Source organism: Macaca fascicularis, chromosome 18 (assembly GCF_037993035.2).
Source record: "Macaca fascicularis isolate 582-1 chromosome 18, T2T-MFA8v1.1".
NCBI lineage: Eukaryota > Metazoa > Chordata > Mammalia > Primates > Cercopithecidae > Macaca > Macaca fascicularis.
The window spans coordinates 56730044-56749207 of record NC_088392.1 but is presented as its reverse complement, the minus strand read 5'-3'; the positions used below and the strand labels follow the sequence as shown (position 1 = coordinate 56749207).

The window sequence follows — 19164 nt, the reverse complement described above, 5'->3', positions numbered from 1 at the left end:
TAGCAATATTGAGTCTTCCTAGCCATGAATATGGAATATCTCTCCATCTATTTAGATCTTCTTTGATTTATTCCTTTCATTCATTTTGTGCCCTTCCTCATATAGATCTTATACATATTTTGTTAAATTCACTTAATTTGTGTGTGTGTGTGTGTTAATATAAATGGCATTGTGTTTTAGATTTCAAATTCCAATTGCTCATGGCTGGTATTTTAAATTTCAAATTCCAATTGTTCGTTGCTGGTATATAGAACAATTGTTGATTAATAATATATTTTGAATAATTGAATGAATGGATTACAAATGTTCCATGAGGATCAGAAGTATTCCCTAGAGGCCAACACACTGCTGCAGAGTAGTCCTCTAATTCATGTCTCTGTGATTCCTTCACAGGCCCAAACCACTTAAAAGAGCCGCTTACATCTCAGCTATTGGTCCAGACAAACCTCCGAAAAAAATCATAGCATATGCTCATCTGCAGTTTATTGGAAAGAACATTTGAATGTGAGTAAAGAAAACTAAGTTCTAGGACAACATTTCTTCTACCTAATCGTGTATGTGGTAAATCACTAAGCTACTCTGGCCTCCCCAAGATTCTTCCTCTGTAAAATTATTTTTTAAAGAGTAGGGCAATATTTCTAAAGGCATTTCTAGTTCAAAAGTTTTACAATTTAGAATTATGAAACCTACCTATGATCCCTATAAAAATTAAATCTCCTCCAAGTAAACAGGTGGCCCTTTCCCCAGAAAATCACTAAAAAGTGGCTCCAATGAACTAAAATTACAGAAACAACTAGAGAATTAAATAATCTATTTCAGTTGAACACTAGAGATACCATATATAAATTACATGTTTTTTTCAAAGCTTTACATAACCTGATTAGCCATGTATAGGACTGTTTAATTAATGTTATAGTAAAGAGGTAGTATTATAATTTTGAAATAGATTAGATATAAGAAAAATCTGAATTTGATTCCCATCCCAGCATCTCCCTCTACTTGAGCAATCTTGTGTGACACTCAATTTTAGTTCTATATCTTACATTGGGAAAGATGATAAAAGTAATAGAAAATTCCCCAGGATTATTGAGAGACACTGAAAGATAATATTTGCAAACAATATAGCACAAATACTTTGTCCACATAAGTATTTGCTACGTGTTGGCTGATTCTGTAATAATTTTCATTACCTTAGTTTGAAAGCACTGGGATTTGTAATAAGGAAGTGTAAAGCTTTACAAATGGTTAATGATATAATTTTAAAAATGTATTTTAACACATTTTGGAAGCCATCTTGTTTTCAACCAACAGATCACTTCAGTATCTGCATGCTTGCTTAACTTACCTTTCTGCGCAGGCTCAAAGAATCTGAGGTGGCAATTAAAACAAATACATGGTGACTTCATCAAAACACCCGTGGAGTTTTTACTTTTAAGATAAAATATTAAAAATGACGTATTTTTATAAAAAGTATTTGAAAGCTTCTAACGAAAATGTCTATATTCACATGGAAGTATAATCTGTTTTTCAGAGATTTTCCTTCATGTATTTCTAGTGTTAGTTTTAATTTTGACATCTAAGAAGTCTTAGATTAGATTATTTTCTATTGTTACCCATGAACAGGGCAAATAAGAATTTTGCACACTTGCTTTTGCCTCTTTCTGATTTTTAAAGGCAAAAATATCCATCACTACAAATTTTAAAAGTACAGGAAAGTATCAAAAATAACACAAGCAAATAAAGCAGACATAATATTAACACTAAGAGAAATACTATAGCATTCTAACATTTGAGACATGTGTATGTAAGATTGTGTTAAGTAAGGGGACATTATTTTAAATTTGTTTTACTCTTTCATTAGGTTTACTCTATTACTCTCGGCATAAAAATACAAAGAAGTATGAAAATGTACAATTTGTATAGAGAGAATAATAGTCCCTAAGAAACACAATAATTAAAATACAGTTATTTACCATGGCAAAAGGAATTCATGTTCAGAAGCAATGAAATTAGTCTAAAACAGGAAAAAGATGCACAAAATTCCTAAAAGTGAGATCCGTTTTATCTGACAAGGGAATTCAACAAGGGAATCAGACACTGAATAGTGCTTTTGTGTACCCAAACGAAACTGGCCAAAGAACTAAAACCTGCATACATGGGAAATGCTGCAATATCAAGGAAATGGACTAAAATATTAAAGAGTTTTCTCATTTTTGATGGCCAAATTCCATCCTGTAAGCAGTGCATTAGACGCTAATGACATACGATTTCTCACTGACAGATTTAACAGCATCTATAAGGCCTCTCTGTCCATTGCAGCAAATTGATCCTACATGACACTGACAAGGGCAGCCTGCACTTAATGACCTCCATCGCTGAAGGATGGAAATGAAAAATGATTGGAAGTACAAATAAATCTTGAAAGTTTCCCTGAAACAGGTGTGCTAAAAGTGATTCGTCTGAGGGATCACAAACATAAACCCAATCTCCTAGCAATCTCCACTGTCTGTTCCTACTACAGTCTCAGTCCTTGTATCTTGCATCAAGATTTGCTTTAATTCCAAAATGAGATCAAGATAATTTTGCTCTTACTATGAAAATGTGATATTAGGGCTTTTTCTTAAAAAGCATGGGGTCTCCACGATTTATGCACGTATCGAATGTATCTGTCATTTGCCACCAAGTGATTCTTTATAAACTGATAAGTGTACCTACAATTTATTTTTGTTTCCCCCAATTAGAAAAGGACTACAGTAAAGCCAATGATTATTTTCTCCTTCTCAATTATGAAAAACAAGTAGGACATATTTAACCTCAAATAAAAATGTCAAATGCATGAGGTGACTGGACAAATTCTTCATAGATACATACATGCCCTTTCTTTGAATCCTGCAAAATGGTTTGAGGACACTAAGATTTTGGTAGATAGTTGTATTACCAATTCTTTCCCAAACACACTTATTTCATTCTTTTTTTTTTTTTTTTTTTGAGATGGAGTCTCACTCTGTTGCCCATGCTGGTGTGCAGCAGTGCATTCTCGGCTCACTGCCACATCCATATCTGGGCTCAAGTGGTTCTCCTGCCTCAGCCTCCTGAGTAGCTGGGACTTCAGGTGCATGCCACCACATCTGGCTAGTTTTTGTATTTTTAGTAGTGACAGGGTTTCACCATGTTGGCCAGGCTGGTCTCAAACTCTTGACTTCAGGTGGTCTTCCCACCTTAGCCTCCCAAACACTTGTACTTTGATGTATCTTCATGTTGCTATCATTTCAAGATTTTAAGAGAAAAATGCATTCTTCTCTTTCCCAATGTATTCAGAAGCTTTTACTCTCATGAGAGTAGATGAATGGGAAATAGGGAAGTAGATAGGGAGGATGCCAGATGAATGTAATAATTACTTACAGTTGTATAGCAGCCCTTAAATTTCAAAGTAACTTACTATGAATGGCTCTTTTTTATTATTTACCAAGTACCCTGTGAGGTAAATCTTATTTTATAGATGAGAAAACTGAGGTTGGAAAAGGCAACTTGCCAAGATCATGGAGCTAGTAGAACTTGCATTCAAATCCCACCCTTTGCCTTCCCAACATTCCGTAATAGCCATAAGCATAGCACCGCTCTTCTAAACTACTGATTTATAATGCAACAATATGGGTGACACCAGTAGGAGAAAGGATCAGTTTGGTTTTCATGGTTACGTTGTCAAAAAATAATAACTGTATTTTCTGAAATTTGAATCCTGGAGGAAAACAAATATTCAAAGGAAAATATTTGTTCTTGTTACTAAGTATCTGGAGAACATAGAGGAAGTGACTGTATCATAACACTAGTAATGGAACACTTTCTTCCTTTTTGATTCATAGCATATTGTGTGCTTTACCTTTCCACATACCGTTACAGAAGATTTTACAAAATATATTTAGAATTCTCAATGATTTTCAGTAATTAGAGAAAGTCAGCTATTTTTCCAAGTTTCCAATTAATCTCCATATCTGATAAGAAAACAGTTACCAGAATTTGGAGCCTGTATACTAAAAAGACAATTTAGAGGCCTACCATGGGAAATCATCCACTCTTAGAATTAAAATGTGAAGACTATGATAATATATTTAAATCTACAAATAAAAAATTGGTTTTTCTGGTCATATTAATTAAAAGCAAGTTAGCATAGAATAGTGGATTAGAAACTAAGTTTTTCATTTCTCCAATATTCTTTCAAAATTCATTTTTAAAAGGTTGATATAAATATACAACAAACCTACACAGAGAAAATAGGCCATGTTGTGGAGTATCATCGTCAGATCAGAGGTACCCAAACTGACTACTTTTTACTTTTATAGTGCATATATGACATAAATCATTATCTTAAAACAGTTAGAAAAACCAATACCTGTTTCTTGTCTCTAATTGAAGTATCAAGTGATAGCTGTTTATCATATATAGTGAAATAATTGTCCTTTTCCTTTAAGAATGTAGTCTGTAGCTGTTGATACTCTCGAGCTAAACGCAGATTTTCTTCAAGTGAATCAGCTACTATTTTCTAGAAGATAAAAAAATATATAATTTAATTGCGTGTATATATATATACACAAATGCAATTAAAATAATTTGGATTTGTTTGAATTTTTACATCTTTTAAATTATCTAAACATGCTCTATTATGTATAGTAGAAGAATAACAAAATAACCAAAAAATGTTTCTCCTGATACCAATATCCTTTGTTGATTTAATAATATTCTTTTTTGATGCAGGCTTTTTTTTTTTTTTTAAACATTAATGTGTGATTCATCAGAGTTAGTCTGACTTTTACTTCACCTCTTTTCACTGCCTTTTTCCTGAACTTCCCTCAATCATGTCTTGAAAAGTGCCCAATCCTGGGACCCTTGAATCAGCATCCCAGGAGCACTTTCACAGTTTCCTGTCCTCTTCTCTTTTTCTCTAGCCCTTGTGCTTAAATGAGTAGGTGGTGCCTTCTAGCTTAGAATTTCATCTCCATGAAGTTCAGAATGTTGGTACTCACAGAAAACATTAAAAACATAGATGAGGAAAGAGTAAGAGAGAATAGGGAACTCAAGATTTAGAAGCACCCAGCGTCATTGTTTATAATTAATACATTTTAGTTATATTTAAATAAAGGTTAAATCTGCTACTGTGAGCAGTTGAGAACTTTATAATGTCCTTCTCCATGACTAAATAAATATACATCAAATCTAATATAAACTCTTTAGAAAATAACTTTGCATAACTATTCATTGGCAAGTTCGGGGCTATCTATAATTTTAAATTAAATGCCTGAATTGAGTTTAGTTCCTGTTTTTGTTTTTTTTTTTTTTTTTTTTTTTTACATTACAGAAAACTTACTCTGACTGCTTGAAAAATATGGTATTTATCAATAGCTTTAAATATTTTCAAACCTGTTAATCCAGTAATTTCTCTTTTGGGAATCTATTCTAAGCAAAATGCTTTATTTATTACAATGTTATTTATAATAGCAAAATAAGTTGTCAAAACATATAAATGCAGATTAATCATGATGATGATAATGATGATTAAATAACTAGATACAGAAATAACCATTGTGAAGCAATTAAAATTGTTTCTTTGTGAAAATTGCCATCACATCAAACCTTCAGTATAAGTTCTTAAAAAATATGTTGCCATGTGATAATGTGTATAGAGGAAATGTAATTCAGCAGAAAATTGCCTGTACAAATATTTCTGTATTTACACACTTGAAGATTTATTAAGGTCAACAAACATATTTCTCATGAAAGCCTGGTATCCATATTGATCCCTAATGATAAATATTATGTCATAGCTATCCTTCAAAAAGCCAAAATGACCAACTGAGAATCATTTTAAATGCCCTTGTCTTAATTCTGTCACAATAATTTAAAACTGCAGTAACTTCTATCTATAAACTTGCCTAAAATCACATTGAATTATCTTTTGTTAGGAGGACAAAGTTCTATTAATATTTTCCTTTGGTGGGGATTCTTTTCAAAAGATAGCTATACTAATTTTAGATATCATCATTAATATTAAAATCCAATCCTGAAGCGATTAACTTGTAAAATTGATAAATGTTCTACTTTAGAAAGGAATAGGCATCATTTTGAATATTTTGTTCATTTGCTTGTTTGATTAAATCTAAGCACAACTCTGATATCTGAGACATCCTACTTCTCAGGTGCTTTTCTTTCCATTTCTAGATGGCTACTATAAACATTTAATTTGAGAGGAGTGATACAAAGTTATGGGATTTGCATTTTACCTATTTAACGGAACTTAATTGGGGAAATATTTTATAATACATACTTTGCTCACTGTTTAATATGCAGTTTTATTTCTAAATGCATACATGTTCAATTTTTTAATGATACCAGTTCTTCCACTTTATGTATCACAATTAGAATATATGCCAAAAAATCAAATTGTGTAATTATGCCAATAAATCTTCAAAATGTTACATCAGTCACAATATTTTACATTATCATTTTCCAGTAATGAATATGTGAAGGATATACCAATTCACTACTTATTCCTGAAAGTCAGTGACCTTCAGATGTATAATGAAGTTTAAGTTTTATTTATTTTAAATAATAGTATTCATTCAACACTGAAAATGTTTTATTAAGTTTAACTGAGAGTCCACCTCACAACTTTGACTTGTTTAATTTTAACCAATATATTGTTAAATGTAAATGACACAAAGGGGGAATGATAATTATTGGTGGAAATATATCCATGGGAAATAGCCCATAAAAGGATAACTGGAATGCAGGATTCTTATTTTTTTCACTTCTTTCATTTTCCATACTATGACATTCCAAAAGGCCTAAATATATTTAACACTTTCTCAAAGATAGATTTATTATTATTTATTCAGTTTCAATTATTAATATTTATTAAGATGGTAAAACACTGGGAAGATAGCTTGGTGAACAGAAGAGACGTGATGAATGTTTGCTAATAGTTTCCACATTGTCTAGAATTTATTAAGAAAAATATCTTGCTTGGTGATGGTTTGTTCTTTATTATCACAAATTTTTCTTTAAACCTTGATACTTTGGGGATATTACTGCTTCTTTTCCCAGTATTTTATTAGAAAATAAAGATTATGCTTGTAAGGACTGAACCAAATCTAGATTGTAAGTTCCATGAGGGATGAGACCATCATTTTGTTTGCCCTAAGAGATGTTGCACTGCGAAGATCTAACATAAGTAGGTGCACAGGTTTTTAGTAAATGAATGAATGCATGTACACACGTAATATTAGTTAGCAAATACATACATTGTGCCCTTTGGAAACACACATTTTGTTTTTCAACTTCTATGAAGTAACTGATGGGCAATATAACCACCATTATAATATGGCACATTCATTGTACTATTTGATACTGTACTACTTGAGAGGTGAAGATCTTAAGTATATAAAGATAAATCATACAGTATGTTTTTGTATTAAAAACTATTCTAAAGATAATCATATTGTCCAGGTTTAACAAGAATTCTTTATTTTAGGTGAATCATTGACTTTCAGAAGGTACGTGACCCTCATGAAACTATACACAGCATTTTTCTTGGGTTATTTAGTTAGCCCATGATCCCCAAAGTGTGGAAGAACCATTGCTAAGGAAAGGCTTGGCTTCCTCCTCTGTCAGCAAAAATGCTGAAAAATGGAGACAGGTTGAGTATTCAAAATACACCAATAGTAGTTCTACTCATTTTTCCCCCCACTTGACTTTTCTTGTTCTTTAAGCCATGGATTCCACTTGGACTTTTCCTCAATTTTCTCCACTTTTAGTTTATTTTTCCTTCTTCCCATCTCTCACTGGGTAAGTGGGGACTAGGGACTTCCAATCAGAGAACTGGTTCTTTTTGGGAAAAAATGTAAAGCCTGTATCATATTTCTGTTTCACTTTGTGATATATAGCAAAGAAATTAGAAATAAGGCTGAATTTGCCTGTTAAGATATAAATTCCACATATAATGAATAACAACTGAGACTTACATACTCACCTTTAGAAGAGAGAAAATTACCCAGGATAGCAAATCTTTATTGTAACTGAATGTAAGATATTAACAACCCTCCTCTCCCTAAAAAGAATATGTCACTTTAAAAGAAGGTGATAAGCAATGGAAGCAAAAATGAAATAAAGTCAGGGACACTAACATAGCCAGTACCTATCAACAGAAAACCTTCCTCCAGACCCAAAGCCTCAACCGCTTCAGTTCTGGAAACCATTCCACTCCCACTCTAGTATTAGTTATGCTGTGTTACATTAGCTTGATGACAAAATTGAGAATTAGAAAAAGAATCAAAGCTAATATTAGGTAGTGCTTACATACCCAGGAGCCGTGCTAGGAATGCAGTATTTACTGAATTTATCCTTGCAACAATGGTCTGAGACTTTATATTATTATCCTCATGTTACAGATAAGAAAGACAAGGCAGAGAGATATCAGTTGAGGCAAACTGTATTTTCCAAAAATGGCCACAGCAATATTTTCAGTCTCACATGTTTTTTCCAGAACCTTATCACTCCCTATCCAAAGGTACAGTCTATTTCTCCTTCCTTTGAACCTGGGTATACTTGTAGCTTTTCCAGCTAATCAAGGATGGTAGAAATGATGCTAAGTGACTTCCCAGGTTGGTTTATATAATAGAAAGCATACAGCTTCTGCCTGGCCCTCTTTTTGAGAGCATTCACCCTCGGAACCTGCCACCACATTGTAAGGTATCTAGGTCAGAGGCCATGTGTAGGTGTTTCAGCGAACAGTCCTAGCTCAAGTCTCAGCCAACAGCACCAATTGTGAGTGAGTGAGTCAGCTGAAGATAAATCTAACCCCTAGCCTCCAAGTCATCCAACTGATGTCCAGAAAGGGTGAAACAGAGACATGCTATCCCCACTCGGCCTTGTCCAAATATCTAGCACATAGAATCATGAGCACAGTCATTTTACACCATGAAGTTTTGGGGTATTTGTTATACAACCAAAGCAACTGAAACACCAGATATCTTGTGCAAGGTTGCACAACTATTAGGCAGAGGAGCTGGGCTTTGCATCATCAAGTCAGACTGGCGCCAGATCCTGTACCTTCAACTGTCCAATATATTCCCTTCGTAAACACGAGCCAGCACTTTTAAATGCTATATGCAATTCAGTCTTCATAAAACGTAATGACATTAAATAATCAAATCAAATAACTGAATTCTGTAGTTCTAAGTCCATTTCTGCCAAGCAACTGTCTTATTATAATCTGGCTAACACAGCATTTTGACATAGATAAAACAGACCACTTATGAAAATTAAAATTTGGTTCCAGGCTACTGTCAATTATACATCAATATGGGCATATTGGTTATACATTGTCAGTTTCTTGTGCTTTTTGATCTACATGATTCCATATCCCATTATTTTATTATGTCTGATGCATTCCCTGGCAAGACCAAATGCATGGACCTTCAAAGTTGGGACCTGTAGAACTGTGGACTATGGTTGAATGCACTAGAATAATGCTATCCATGGAGATCTTTGGAGCTTCCGCCAGAGACACTTATCCTGGACAAAGTTTAAATCTATGTGAACTGTTATTTTTAAAATCAAAGGTGGACTAATGCCAAAGGAGATTACAAGAAAAAACCTTGATTCAAACATTCTAGAAAGGTGGTGATGATTAAAATATTTGCACTATACATGTAAGTGCAAAAAGTGAAATAGCTGTTTACAAATACCTTATTGTTAGTACAATCATCAAGGTGTCTATGACTATATGTATAGCAATGTGTCATATATACTCTTAATATAGGCATTAGGATCCAGTTTACCAGGCAGAGGGGCTAGGTCTTTCTTTAAATTATGTATTGTAAGAGAGCTGTCATCTTCTGACCCAGTTCTAACTCTCCCGTCCAGATGTAATTATCTGTTGCCATCTCAGCTAATCTTTTCTGATGATCTGTCTGTCATCCCCCAATTCTCAGTTTTTAAGAATTTACTGCAGACAGCTCCTTGCTCTGCATCTCACCAGAGCTCTGCCAGCTCTTGCTACCACATCCATATTCTTGCACAGACTGCACCACATTCACCTCAGTTCCCTGGTTGGAAAGAATGGACTTCCCACCAGAATCACCAGAAAACAAAAAATGTATTCTTAGTATTTATTGATTGATTTTACTCCAGAGCATCCTCACGTCTAGCCTTTTTTTTTTTCTTTTTTTTTTTGGTTTATTTAATCATTTGTTTAGCAAACCCTTGGTAAGTTTACTTTATGGATTCAGCTCTATGGCTAGGCCAGGAATTAAAAAGAAGGATAAGATATAATTCCTGTTCACCACGGATTACAAGCTATAGTTGGAGGAGGCCAAAGTGTGAAAAATTCTATTCGAATTACAGTGGAATTGATTCTATCAAGTGGGGGAACGGCATAAGCAACAAGCTTCGCAGAACAAAAAAAAAATCATTGACTTGAATCAGAAGATCAAAGCTGCCCCACCACATAGGTTAGTATGTATCTGAGCAAATTTGGAGGAGTCAGAGTCAAGAGAAGTATTTTCTTGGTCCCTTAGGAATATTAGATTATTGTTGCCTATGACTTGTGAATTAAACTCTCATAGATCAGGTTAAATGTTCTGCTGTCTTTTGACATTAGCATATGACTAACAGTGTAAACAATAAAATGTATCCACATATTTAGTATCCTATCAATGCATAGCATTACAAGTAGTCAGTTCCAAGCACCACTGTTTCAATAGTATATGATCCTGTGCACATGCCCATGCATTACACCATTGATCCCATCCCAGTGAATCCCTATAGTCCTCTTATATGCCCTTGGCACATTTCTGCCCTTCTCGAGCACTGGAATGATCGTTTTGTATGCCGTGAGGCTTTGATGTCCTTAAAGTAGGCATTGGTGCTGAGACTGATTCATAGAATGTACAGGGGATATATTTTAGAATAAACAAGACAAGGAGGTTCCAAGTCTCTTTGTGAGTAACTTCAAAAGCATCCCCCACTTTGATTCATGGGCATTAGTGTGATTAACACAAATGTTGAAAACACAGGCTGATCCTCTAACAATGTAGAAGACAGGGAGAAAATATCTTCTTTATTAAGGGCATCACCTATAGTGTGCATAGAGGTATTATTGCATCGCTTCTCCCTTAAAATCTATACACCAATTACTACAGAAAGCAAGAGTTCTCCCTAGTGTTTCCAAGAAGCAAGTCTGTAAGAATGATATGTGTCGATACCCTGAAGCCTCAGAGGAGCAAATAACTGTTTTAACTCTCCCAGGACCCACTTCCTTGTCTGTGCTGTCATGGAAACCATTCCCTTGTCCAAGGCTAGTTCTCTGATAATTAGTTTTAAAAGAACATTCTTGATTTGTAAATGAACAAATCAGTCCTCTGCATCAAGGTTATTACATACCTTAAACTCCATGTATTATTATGTTTAACAAAATGCTCTCTATTCAATCATTTATTCAAAAGTACGTATTGAGCAAGTGGTAGACAGAAAGCAGTATGGGAGGTACTGGTGGAGGCACCTTTATGACACTGCTGGATGAAAGCCTGTGACATGCAGCTGACCAATCAAACCTGTCTCTGCCCGAGTCCAGGGGAATACTTCCGTTAGCTGCCCTACCCCAGCTCCCAACTATATGAGGACACAAAGGACTCCTCATCTTACTTTCCTGACTGGCTTACAAATTTAGCTACTGCGTTGATTTATGCATAAAGTTTACTAATGGACATTATGACATTGCCTTTCAGAACTCAGAAGAAATTAATTGAGAATTTTTGAACATCTTTTGTTAACCCTACTTGTGCCCTATTATTATTTTTGTCTCCGTTCATTGTATATATTTGACCAAGAATTATTGATAATAACATGAAAAAAAACCCCACAATTTCATGGCAGAAGGAGTTTGCAATCAGATAAGGGAATAGAGGCATTCACAAAGCTAACTACATCAGGATGCATTATGCATGAAGAAGGATAAAAGGCATAACCACACAACGATAGTAGTTCCATGAGAGATCAGTTCCAGCAAAAGTGATGAGTAAAGTTTCAAGGAAGCATCAGTTTGTCAAGTGATTTCTGGAGATATTTCATATAAGAGCTCTGTATGTGGTCTTAGCAGGGAAAACCTGACCCAGAAATACAGATGCTTGTTAATTATTAAAAAACACCTGATCAATGTGGGTGTATGTTAAAGAAAGAACCATTTCTCTCCATGCTGACTATAATATTCCTCCTATAACTATTGAATAACCTTACACAAATGCCACTTATGTTAGGTATTAAATTTCCATTTGGTCAAGTTTTCTTGAAAATCATTTATGTCCCTCCAAATAATTTGATATAACTGATTACAGAAATAAATTATGTAATAAGAAAAGAAGGAAAAATCAGTTTCACTTAATCTATATCCTCAACGATGTTTTCTAAGTTAAAGGACATGATTGAAATAGTTACAATATTTAAAGTATATAACATCTTAATATAATCCCTGGCACAATTTTCATCCTCAGTAAATGACAGTCACAGTGATAATTCCTCTAAATTTATTAATTGTGTATTAAATAAACTTAAATTTTTAATCCTGAATATATTTTTGAGTTTAATAATTTTTTTCTGATATCAAGAGTGTTAAACAGAAACGTATTTGATGTTATGCCCTTGTTAACTATTCCTATGCATTATCATCATTTATTTATATTTTAATTTGTTGATATTTTAAAATGTATTTTAAGAATAAGAATATATATTTTAAAATATATTTTAGGAATATATATTCTAAAATATATGTTTTAAAAGTCTGCTCCTCTTTTCATGGTATCATGTGAAAGACTCAACAACCATTTCCTCTTCATGTGTACCTCCTGATTTGAACAGTTTAAGATTTAGAAAGGTTTCCTATTTACTCACATTTTAATGATATACATTTCTACTTCACTGGCGGAAAAGGCTGATCAGTCACAGAAAGGTCAGTTAACACTAAATAGACCCTTTCTTTATGTAATTACAAAGAATAATATCTTTGTGCTGATGGCACAGCACATCGAGTGGGTGATGCAGAGAATTAATGTGCTGCCTTCTTGGCCCATGGGATACAGATTCCAATACAATAACCACGACTTATTCTAATTATGCAACTTTAAAAGGTCATCAGCAAAAACAGTTAAGGAATTACGAACTAACTTTATCATAAAGTAATAATGTACTGTACAAATGCAGAAATTGTAAGAACAGTACCTAGAAACTTCATTACAAATGAGAGAAAAACTGATCTAAGGGGTTCCAGAACACATATTATGGCATAAATTCAGTAAAAGCTTTGAATGATTAAAAAATATATATTTTGCAGGTTGCATTGATGTAGTCAGATAACCTGATGCTGCTTTACATTTGTAGAAAATGGTTAATTTTGAAAGCACTTTTTAAATTTAATGTCAATTTTATTGTCATATCTATGTTAAATCAGAATTTAAATATTTCTTTTAGAAATCTATTTGTTATGAAGTAATACATGCTGACTATATTATATACAAAAAACAGAGAGGTACATGGAGTAGAAAATTAAAACCTTTCTTCACAGTGACTGTCATTTCTATACTCCAGAGATAGCATTAACAATTTGGTGCAAGTCCTTCAGAAACGAAATTTAAAAAAAAATTTTCTACATCAACACTGAGGAAATAGAGGCCAAGGAAGCCAATTTCTTGCCCAGGGTCACACATGGACAGAACATTAAGGCTAGGGTCCAGCCTAATTTCAGTCTGACACCCCTTCTGGGTTTACATCCCTCCCTAATCTTGGGTATGAATTGCAGAACCCTTAAGATTCCAGTATGTAAATGTTCTAATTTCTGAACACCCTATAGAATTACATCAGCCTTTCAAAATAAATTAGATACTCATGGAGGAGAGTGCTTTGAAGTAAAAAAAAAAAAAAAAAAAAAAATAGGCCTCAGAGTCTTTTCCTTGGAGATTCAGGGTCAGAAAACATTAAGACTATTGCCACAGATGTGCCAAATATGAGAAGTACAGTAAATAATTTGCAGTCTAATACAATATCCTTATGGATTGAATTACTGGCAATGTCTTCATTCTTTTGCTGCTCTATTGGGAAAGAAGAGATTATGAGTGTTTCTACTCACGTGGTACTGTTGTTCACATTAGGGCACTGTCCAAACCTTGCAATGTATCCCAAGCAGAAATCGGATATAAAATATCTAAGGCAATTTTCTACACATACTCATTTTGGGATGTGTCTACTTCCCAAAATAATTTAATATTGGTATAGGGGAAAATGATATTCTAGATCAGGGATCAGTCAACTATGGCTCTGCAGGCAAATCCAGCCCCTGCATGCTTTTGTAGATAAATTTTATTGGAACACTTCATACTCATTGGTTTACATATTGTCTTCAGCCTCTTTTGCTGTACAGTAGCAGAGTTAAGTAATTGCAGTAGAAACTGAGTGGATCATAAAGCCTGAAATATTTACTGTCTGTTCCTTTACAGACAAAAATTTGCTGACCCCTACTATAGGGTCTTAATTAATATATTAGTCTCGTGCTGTATTAGTCCATTTTCACACTGCTGATAAAGACATACCTGAGACTGGGAAGAAAAGGAGGTTTAATTGGACTTACAGTTCCACATTGCTGGGGAGGTCTGAGAATCATGGTGGGAAGTGAAAGGCACTTTTTACATGGTGACAGCAAGAGAAAATGAGGAAGATGCAAAAGTGGAAACCCCTGATAAAACCATCAGATCTAGTGAAACTTATTCACTACCATGAGAACAGTATGGGGGAAAGTGCCCGCATGATTAAATTATCTCCCACCAGGTCCCTCCCACCACACGTGGGAATTATGGGAGTACAATTCAATATGAGATCTGGGTGGGGACACAAAACCAAACCATATCACATGCTTAACAAAGTTCCAATTTAGACCTCTCATTCAAGATCTATTTGGATTCTATTTAGGCCTAAGCATAAAAAAAGACGGCTAGAAAGCATTTTTATTTTTCCAGCAGAGGACCATAGTAAGGTGACATAGCCAATCAACAGTAACTTCAAAACTGTCTCCAAGTCCTTAAAAAAAAAAAAAGGCAATCTTTGTGAGCTTTGTAAATACTCTCAAAATGGACTCAACAACTTTACCAAGAGTAGTCAGAGCTGTTTAAATACCATAAAGCATACCCAAATGTGTCTGCCTCATGCCTTATTTCATTAAAAGTGGTTCATAGAGGTCTTGGATTATGAGAAGCTAAAGTTCTGGTCAGTTTTTGACTCACGAAACTTCTGCTTTGGGGGCTCAGAATTAATTTCATAATGCTGAACTAAGCTAAAGTTTAATTTCATGGGCAGCATAGGTGTCCATTCATTTGCAGAATGGCTAAGTAAACTGTGGAAGTCATCTACCATGAAAGACTCTACAGTGATGAGAAGAAATGGACTAGACAAACATTATAGCCACACCCAATGGTCTTTAAAATATGGGCTGAGCAGGGAAGACAGAAACAGAATAATAAATTTTGCATAAATCAGCTCATAAAGGAAAGTAAGAATGGGTAATTTGATAGAAAAAATATTTACAAATCAAAGGGGGAGGAAATAAATGAAGAGTTAATATTTTGAGGATATGTAAGTCTATATGGTCAGCAATGGCACTGCTCTCTCTTAAAACGATTAAGTAAATGGATATCTAGATCTTCCAGGTTTTTACAGTGGCTTAACAGAAAACCTCTAAATAAGGTAAACCAAACATCAAACAGGTCTGGAAATCCAGTCCTGTAACCATAGATCTCTCAGGACTCATAACCATGAGAGTTCTTCTATCAACTAGCCTCAATCAGAAAAATAAAGGCATAAGACCTGTCATCATTACTAGTTACTGAATTCATGGTTGTTTCTCTCTATGCCATCTTTTTCTCTCACCTTTGTTTTTCTTCAACTTCTATTTATTTTTGTATCTTCTCTTTTCTTCCTTTTGTTTCCCCTCATTATCTTTGTCAAGCTTAAAACATTCAAAACATTCAATTATTTAACGTCCTCTTGTCACTCCTGAAGACACGATCTTTTCATCCCGTCATTTCCTCAGCCCTCTTTCTTCCCGCATTAAGGTGTGGAAATAGAAATATGTCAAACTAAAAATCTTTGGGGAAATATTGAACGACCCACTTTTATGTTTTTCTCACAACATGAAACACTTCAGGTAGTACGATGGAAGGAAGGTTAAATACAGATGGTGTAATTCATTACATGGCTGCCTTCTTTTTGATGTTGGCCATATATTAATCTGGGTAGTTACTACAACAAATGTATGAAATTAAAAACTTTTGGTTTAACTGGAAAGGTTAGTAAGAGGTATTTTATGGTTCTATATAAATATGACATTTTAGCCTGGCAGGGAATTTTAAGTGTGCCATTGTAGTAAGTTTCCATTAGTAAGTTAAATATGTGACAAATATAATTATATTCTTTTATATGCATAAATACACAAATAATTCTTTTTATATTTGTAACTTATTGACAGATACGAAGAGAGGTAGAGGCTGATAAGGAGCAAAACAAGCTGAAATCTCCTTAGGAGGAATGCAGGATTCAAAAGCAATAGAACTGCAATTTGTAATGAGGCATTTGTTATTGAAAGGTAATTCTTCATTAATTGATACTAAATATTGTGCATACATATTGGTATGTGAAGAAATGTGTACAGATTAGCATTCTTGGAAAACCACCACTAAGACAGGCACAGTTAGTACTTTTTAACATGGCACTATGTATAGCTCTGTCACTGCAATCACCATGTTTTATTATAGTTACTATCTTCATATTAATTTCCCCACTTCTGTGAATTTTTTGTGCCATATAAACTTTTTGCCCTTATGCTTGGTACATAATAGTTTCTCAGTAAACATTATTGAACAATTTAATAAATGTGTGAAACTGCATTAATACCAATACTTTCATGGGCACAGACGTACATTTATGAAGAAAATAGATGAACCAATTACCAATAATTTTTATTTTCTAAAAGTATCCACTTGAGTCATGTGTTCTTAAATGAGTGGACTTTTCAAAGAATTATACCTGAATGGTATTTTGTTTGTGTGTATGTTTTTATTCAGTGGACAAACATTTCACAATTCATTTTTACAACATAAAAACATAGAAATTTATCTATTTACATTTTCACTGAGAAAAATAATAAGGTTTCCAGTTCCTTAAATCCTAGTTTGCAAAAGCATTTTACTGTATAATCTCTCTGTGTTGCATTCCAGTTTACTTGTAGGTTTTCCTTGGAAGGCTAACAGAAATCTAAACTACCTGCTTTGCTGCCTCCATACACTTTGCTAAGCTGTGTTCTCACAACTCAGGAGATTAAAATTTCAAAAAAAAAAAAAAAAAGTCAGACAGTTTCACATGAAATGACTGTAGTTGATTTTCAAAAATTACAGAGGATCTTCACAGTTGCCAGTGGATATGAATACTTTAAGAAAAGCGAAAATAGTAAATAAGAATACAAAAGCAGCATTTGAATGACCTTATCCCAAATATTTCTGAACAAAACAATGATAAATTTATTGCATATTTCAATTACTTAAATATGGAGAAGTGACACATGTCTAAATTGAAACAATGCTTATATAATATACTGCTGTCTCTTTGGGTGGGAGAAGCAATGCTCCTCAGTGTCACAGGATTCCTCCTTTCTTTGTCCTAGGTCAGAACAAGTGCCCTTTCCTACCCTTATAACCCTGCCCATGTCAAACCTATTTTCCTTCCTTCATACAAGTTTCTTCCTTTCAATTTTCCCAAGAAAATAAAGAAAGGAAGGAAGGAAGAAAGAAACAGCAAGACTCCTGGAATTACATGCTGCATCCATTCCAGAAATATTCAGTATCATCAGTTTTTACCTTGCTTTGATCTCAGACTAATGACTGACCTGAGGATAGCCCTTATATGGAAACCTGTTCACACGCAATCAGGCACTGAAATTTTGAACATTTCCAAATTGACAGACTCCTGAAGTTTATTTTGAATAGTAACACTTATGGATACTATCTGAAGTTCAGGCAGGCCATTGAGTCTTCCCGGCATCTGGGATCAAGCTAATCCTTCAGAAGTTGTGTCTTTGATAGTTCTCAAAGAAAGATAATCCCTGGAATTTGGGAATATGCTGCTCTACATGGCAAAGGGACTTTGCACCTATGACTAAGGTTACAGATTTGGAGGTGAAGACATTATTTTGGATTATCTGAGTGGGACTAACTAATCATGAGTTCTTAAAAGTGGGAATCTCTTCTGGCTGACGTTCAGAGAGATGTGGAGAAAGAAGCAGGAGAAATTTAAAATATGTATGGGAATTGAGATCTGTCATCAAACCTATAACTGTCTTTGAAGATTAAGGAAGGAGGCTACAAGCCAAGGAAGGCATGCAGCCTGTAGAAGCTGGAAATGGCCCTCAACTCACAGCAAGAAAGCAGAGACCTAGTTCCAACAATTGCAAGAAATTGAATTCTGTGAACAATCTGAACAATTCAAGTGAGCAAGGAAACAGATGCTTCCCTGAGCCCTCAGAAGGGGAATACAGCCCTGGTAACAACTTGACTTAACCCATCAAGATCCAAGTCAGACTTTTGACCTACAGAGCTATAAGATAACTTTGTGTCTTTTTAAGCTTATAAATTCGTGCTAGTGTGTTATGGCAGCAATATAAAACTAATGTGGCAACCCAGGTAACTGTGCTAGGTATTAGACATATAAAATTAATAAGATATTGTAGAGAAATAAGCTTTTTAACAGTGGAAAATCAGGAAACAAGTTATTAGTAAATGAATTATAAATACATGTATTCAATCATTTATTCATTTATTTTGCATTTATGTTTTCTAACAGTATGTGAAGTGACTTTAGACAGTTTGGACCATAATCTGGAAAGACACAATCCTGAATGCCATACTCCAAAATGTTGAAATCCAAAAGATAAAAATTTCCTAAAGATAAATATCCCAAAAGTTTAAAATCCCTAACTTCTAAAATTCTGAAAATCACAATAATAAGATGGTTGCATCATGTTAGGCCAGCTCTTATGTGTAAAGTGGCATATGAAGTTTTGTCATGTTTTTATATGTTTTT

At 34.1% G+C, this 19164-nt stretch overlaps 1 protein-coding gene across 1 annotated transcript in view; it reads right to left on the bottom strand.

Moving 5' to 3' along the window:
• Window positions 1-19164, bottom strand: part of CCDC178 (coiled-coil domain containing 178) — a 462699-nt gene that overhangs the window by 120579 nt on the left and 322956 nt on the right. The window contains exon 21 of the mRNA XM_074022193.1: window positions 4391-4540. Within this exon, the coding sequence (XP_073878294.1) occupies window positions 4391-4540 (150 nt within the window). The remainder of the gene's footprint in view (window positions 1-4390; window positions 4541-19164) is intronic.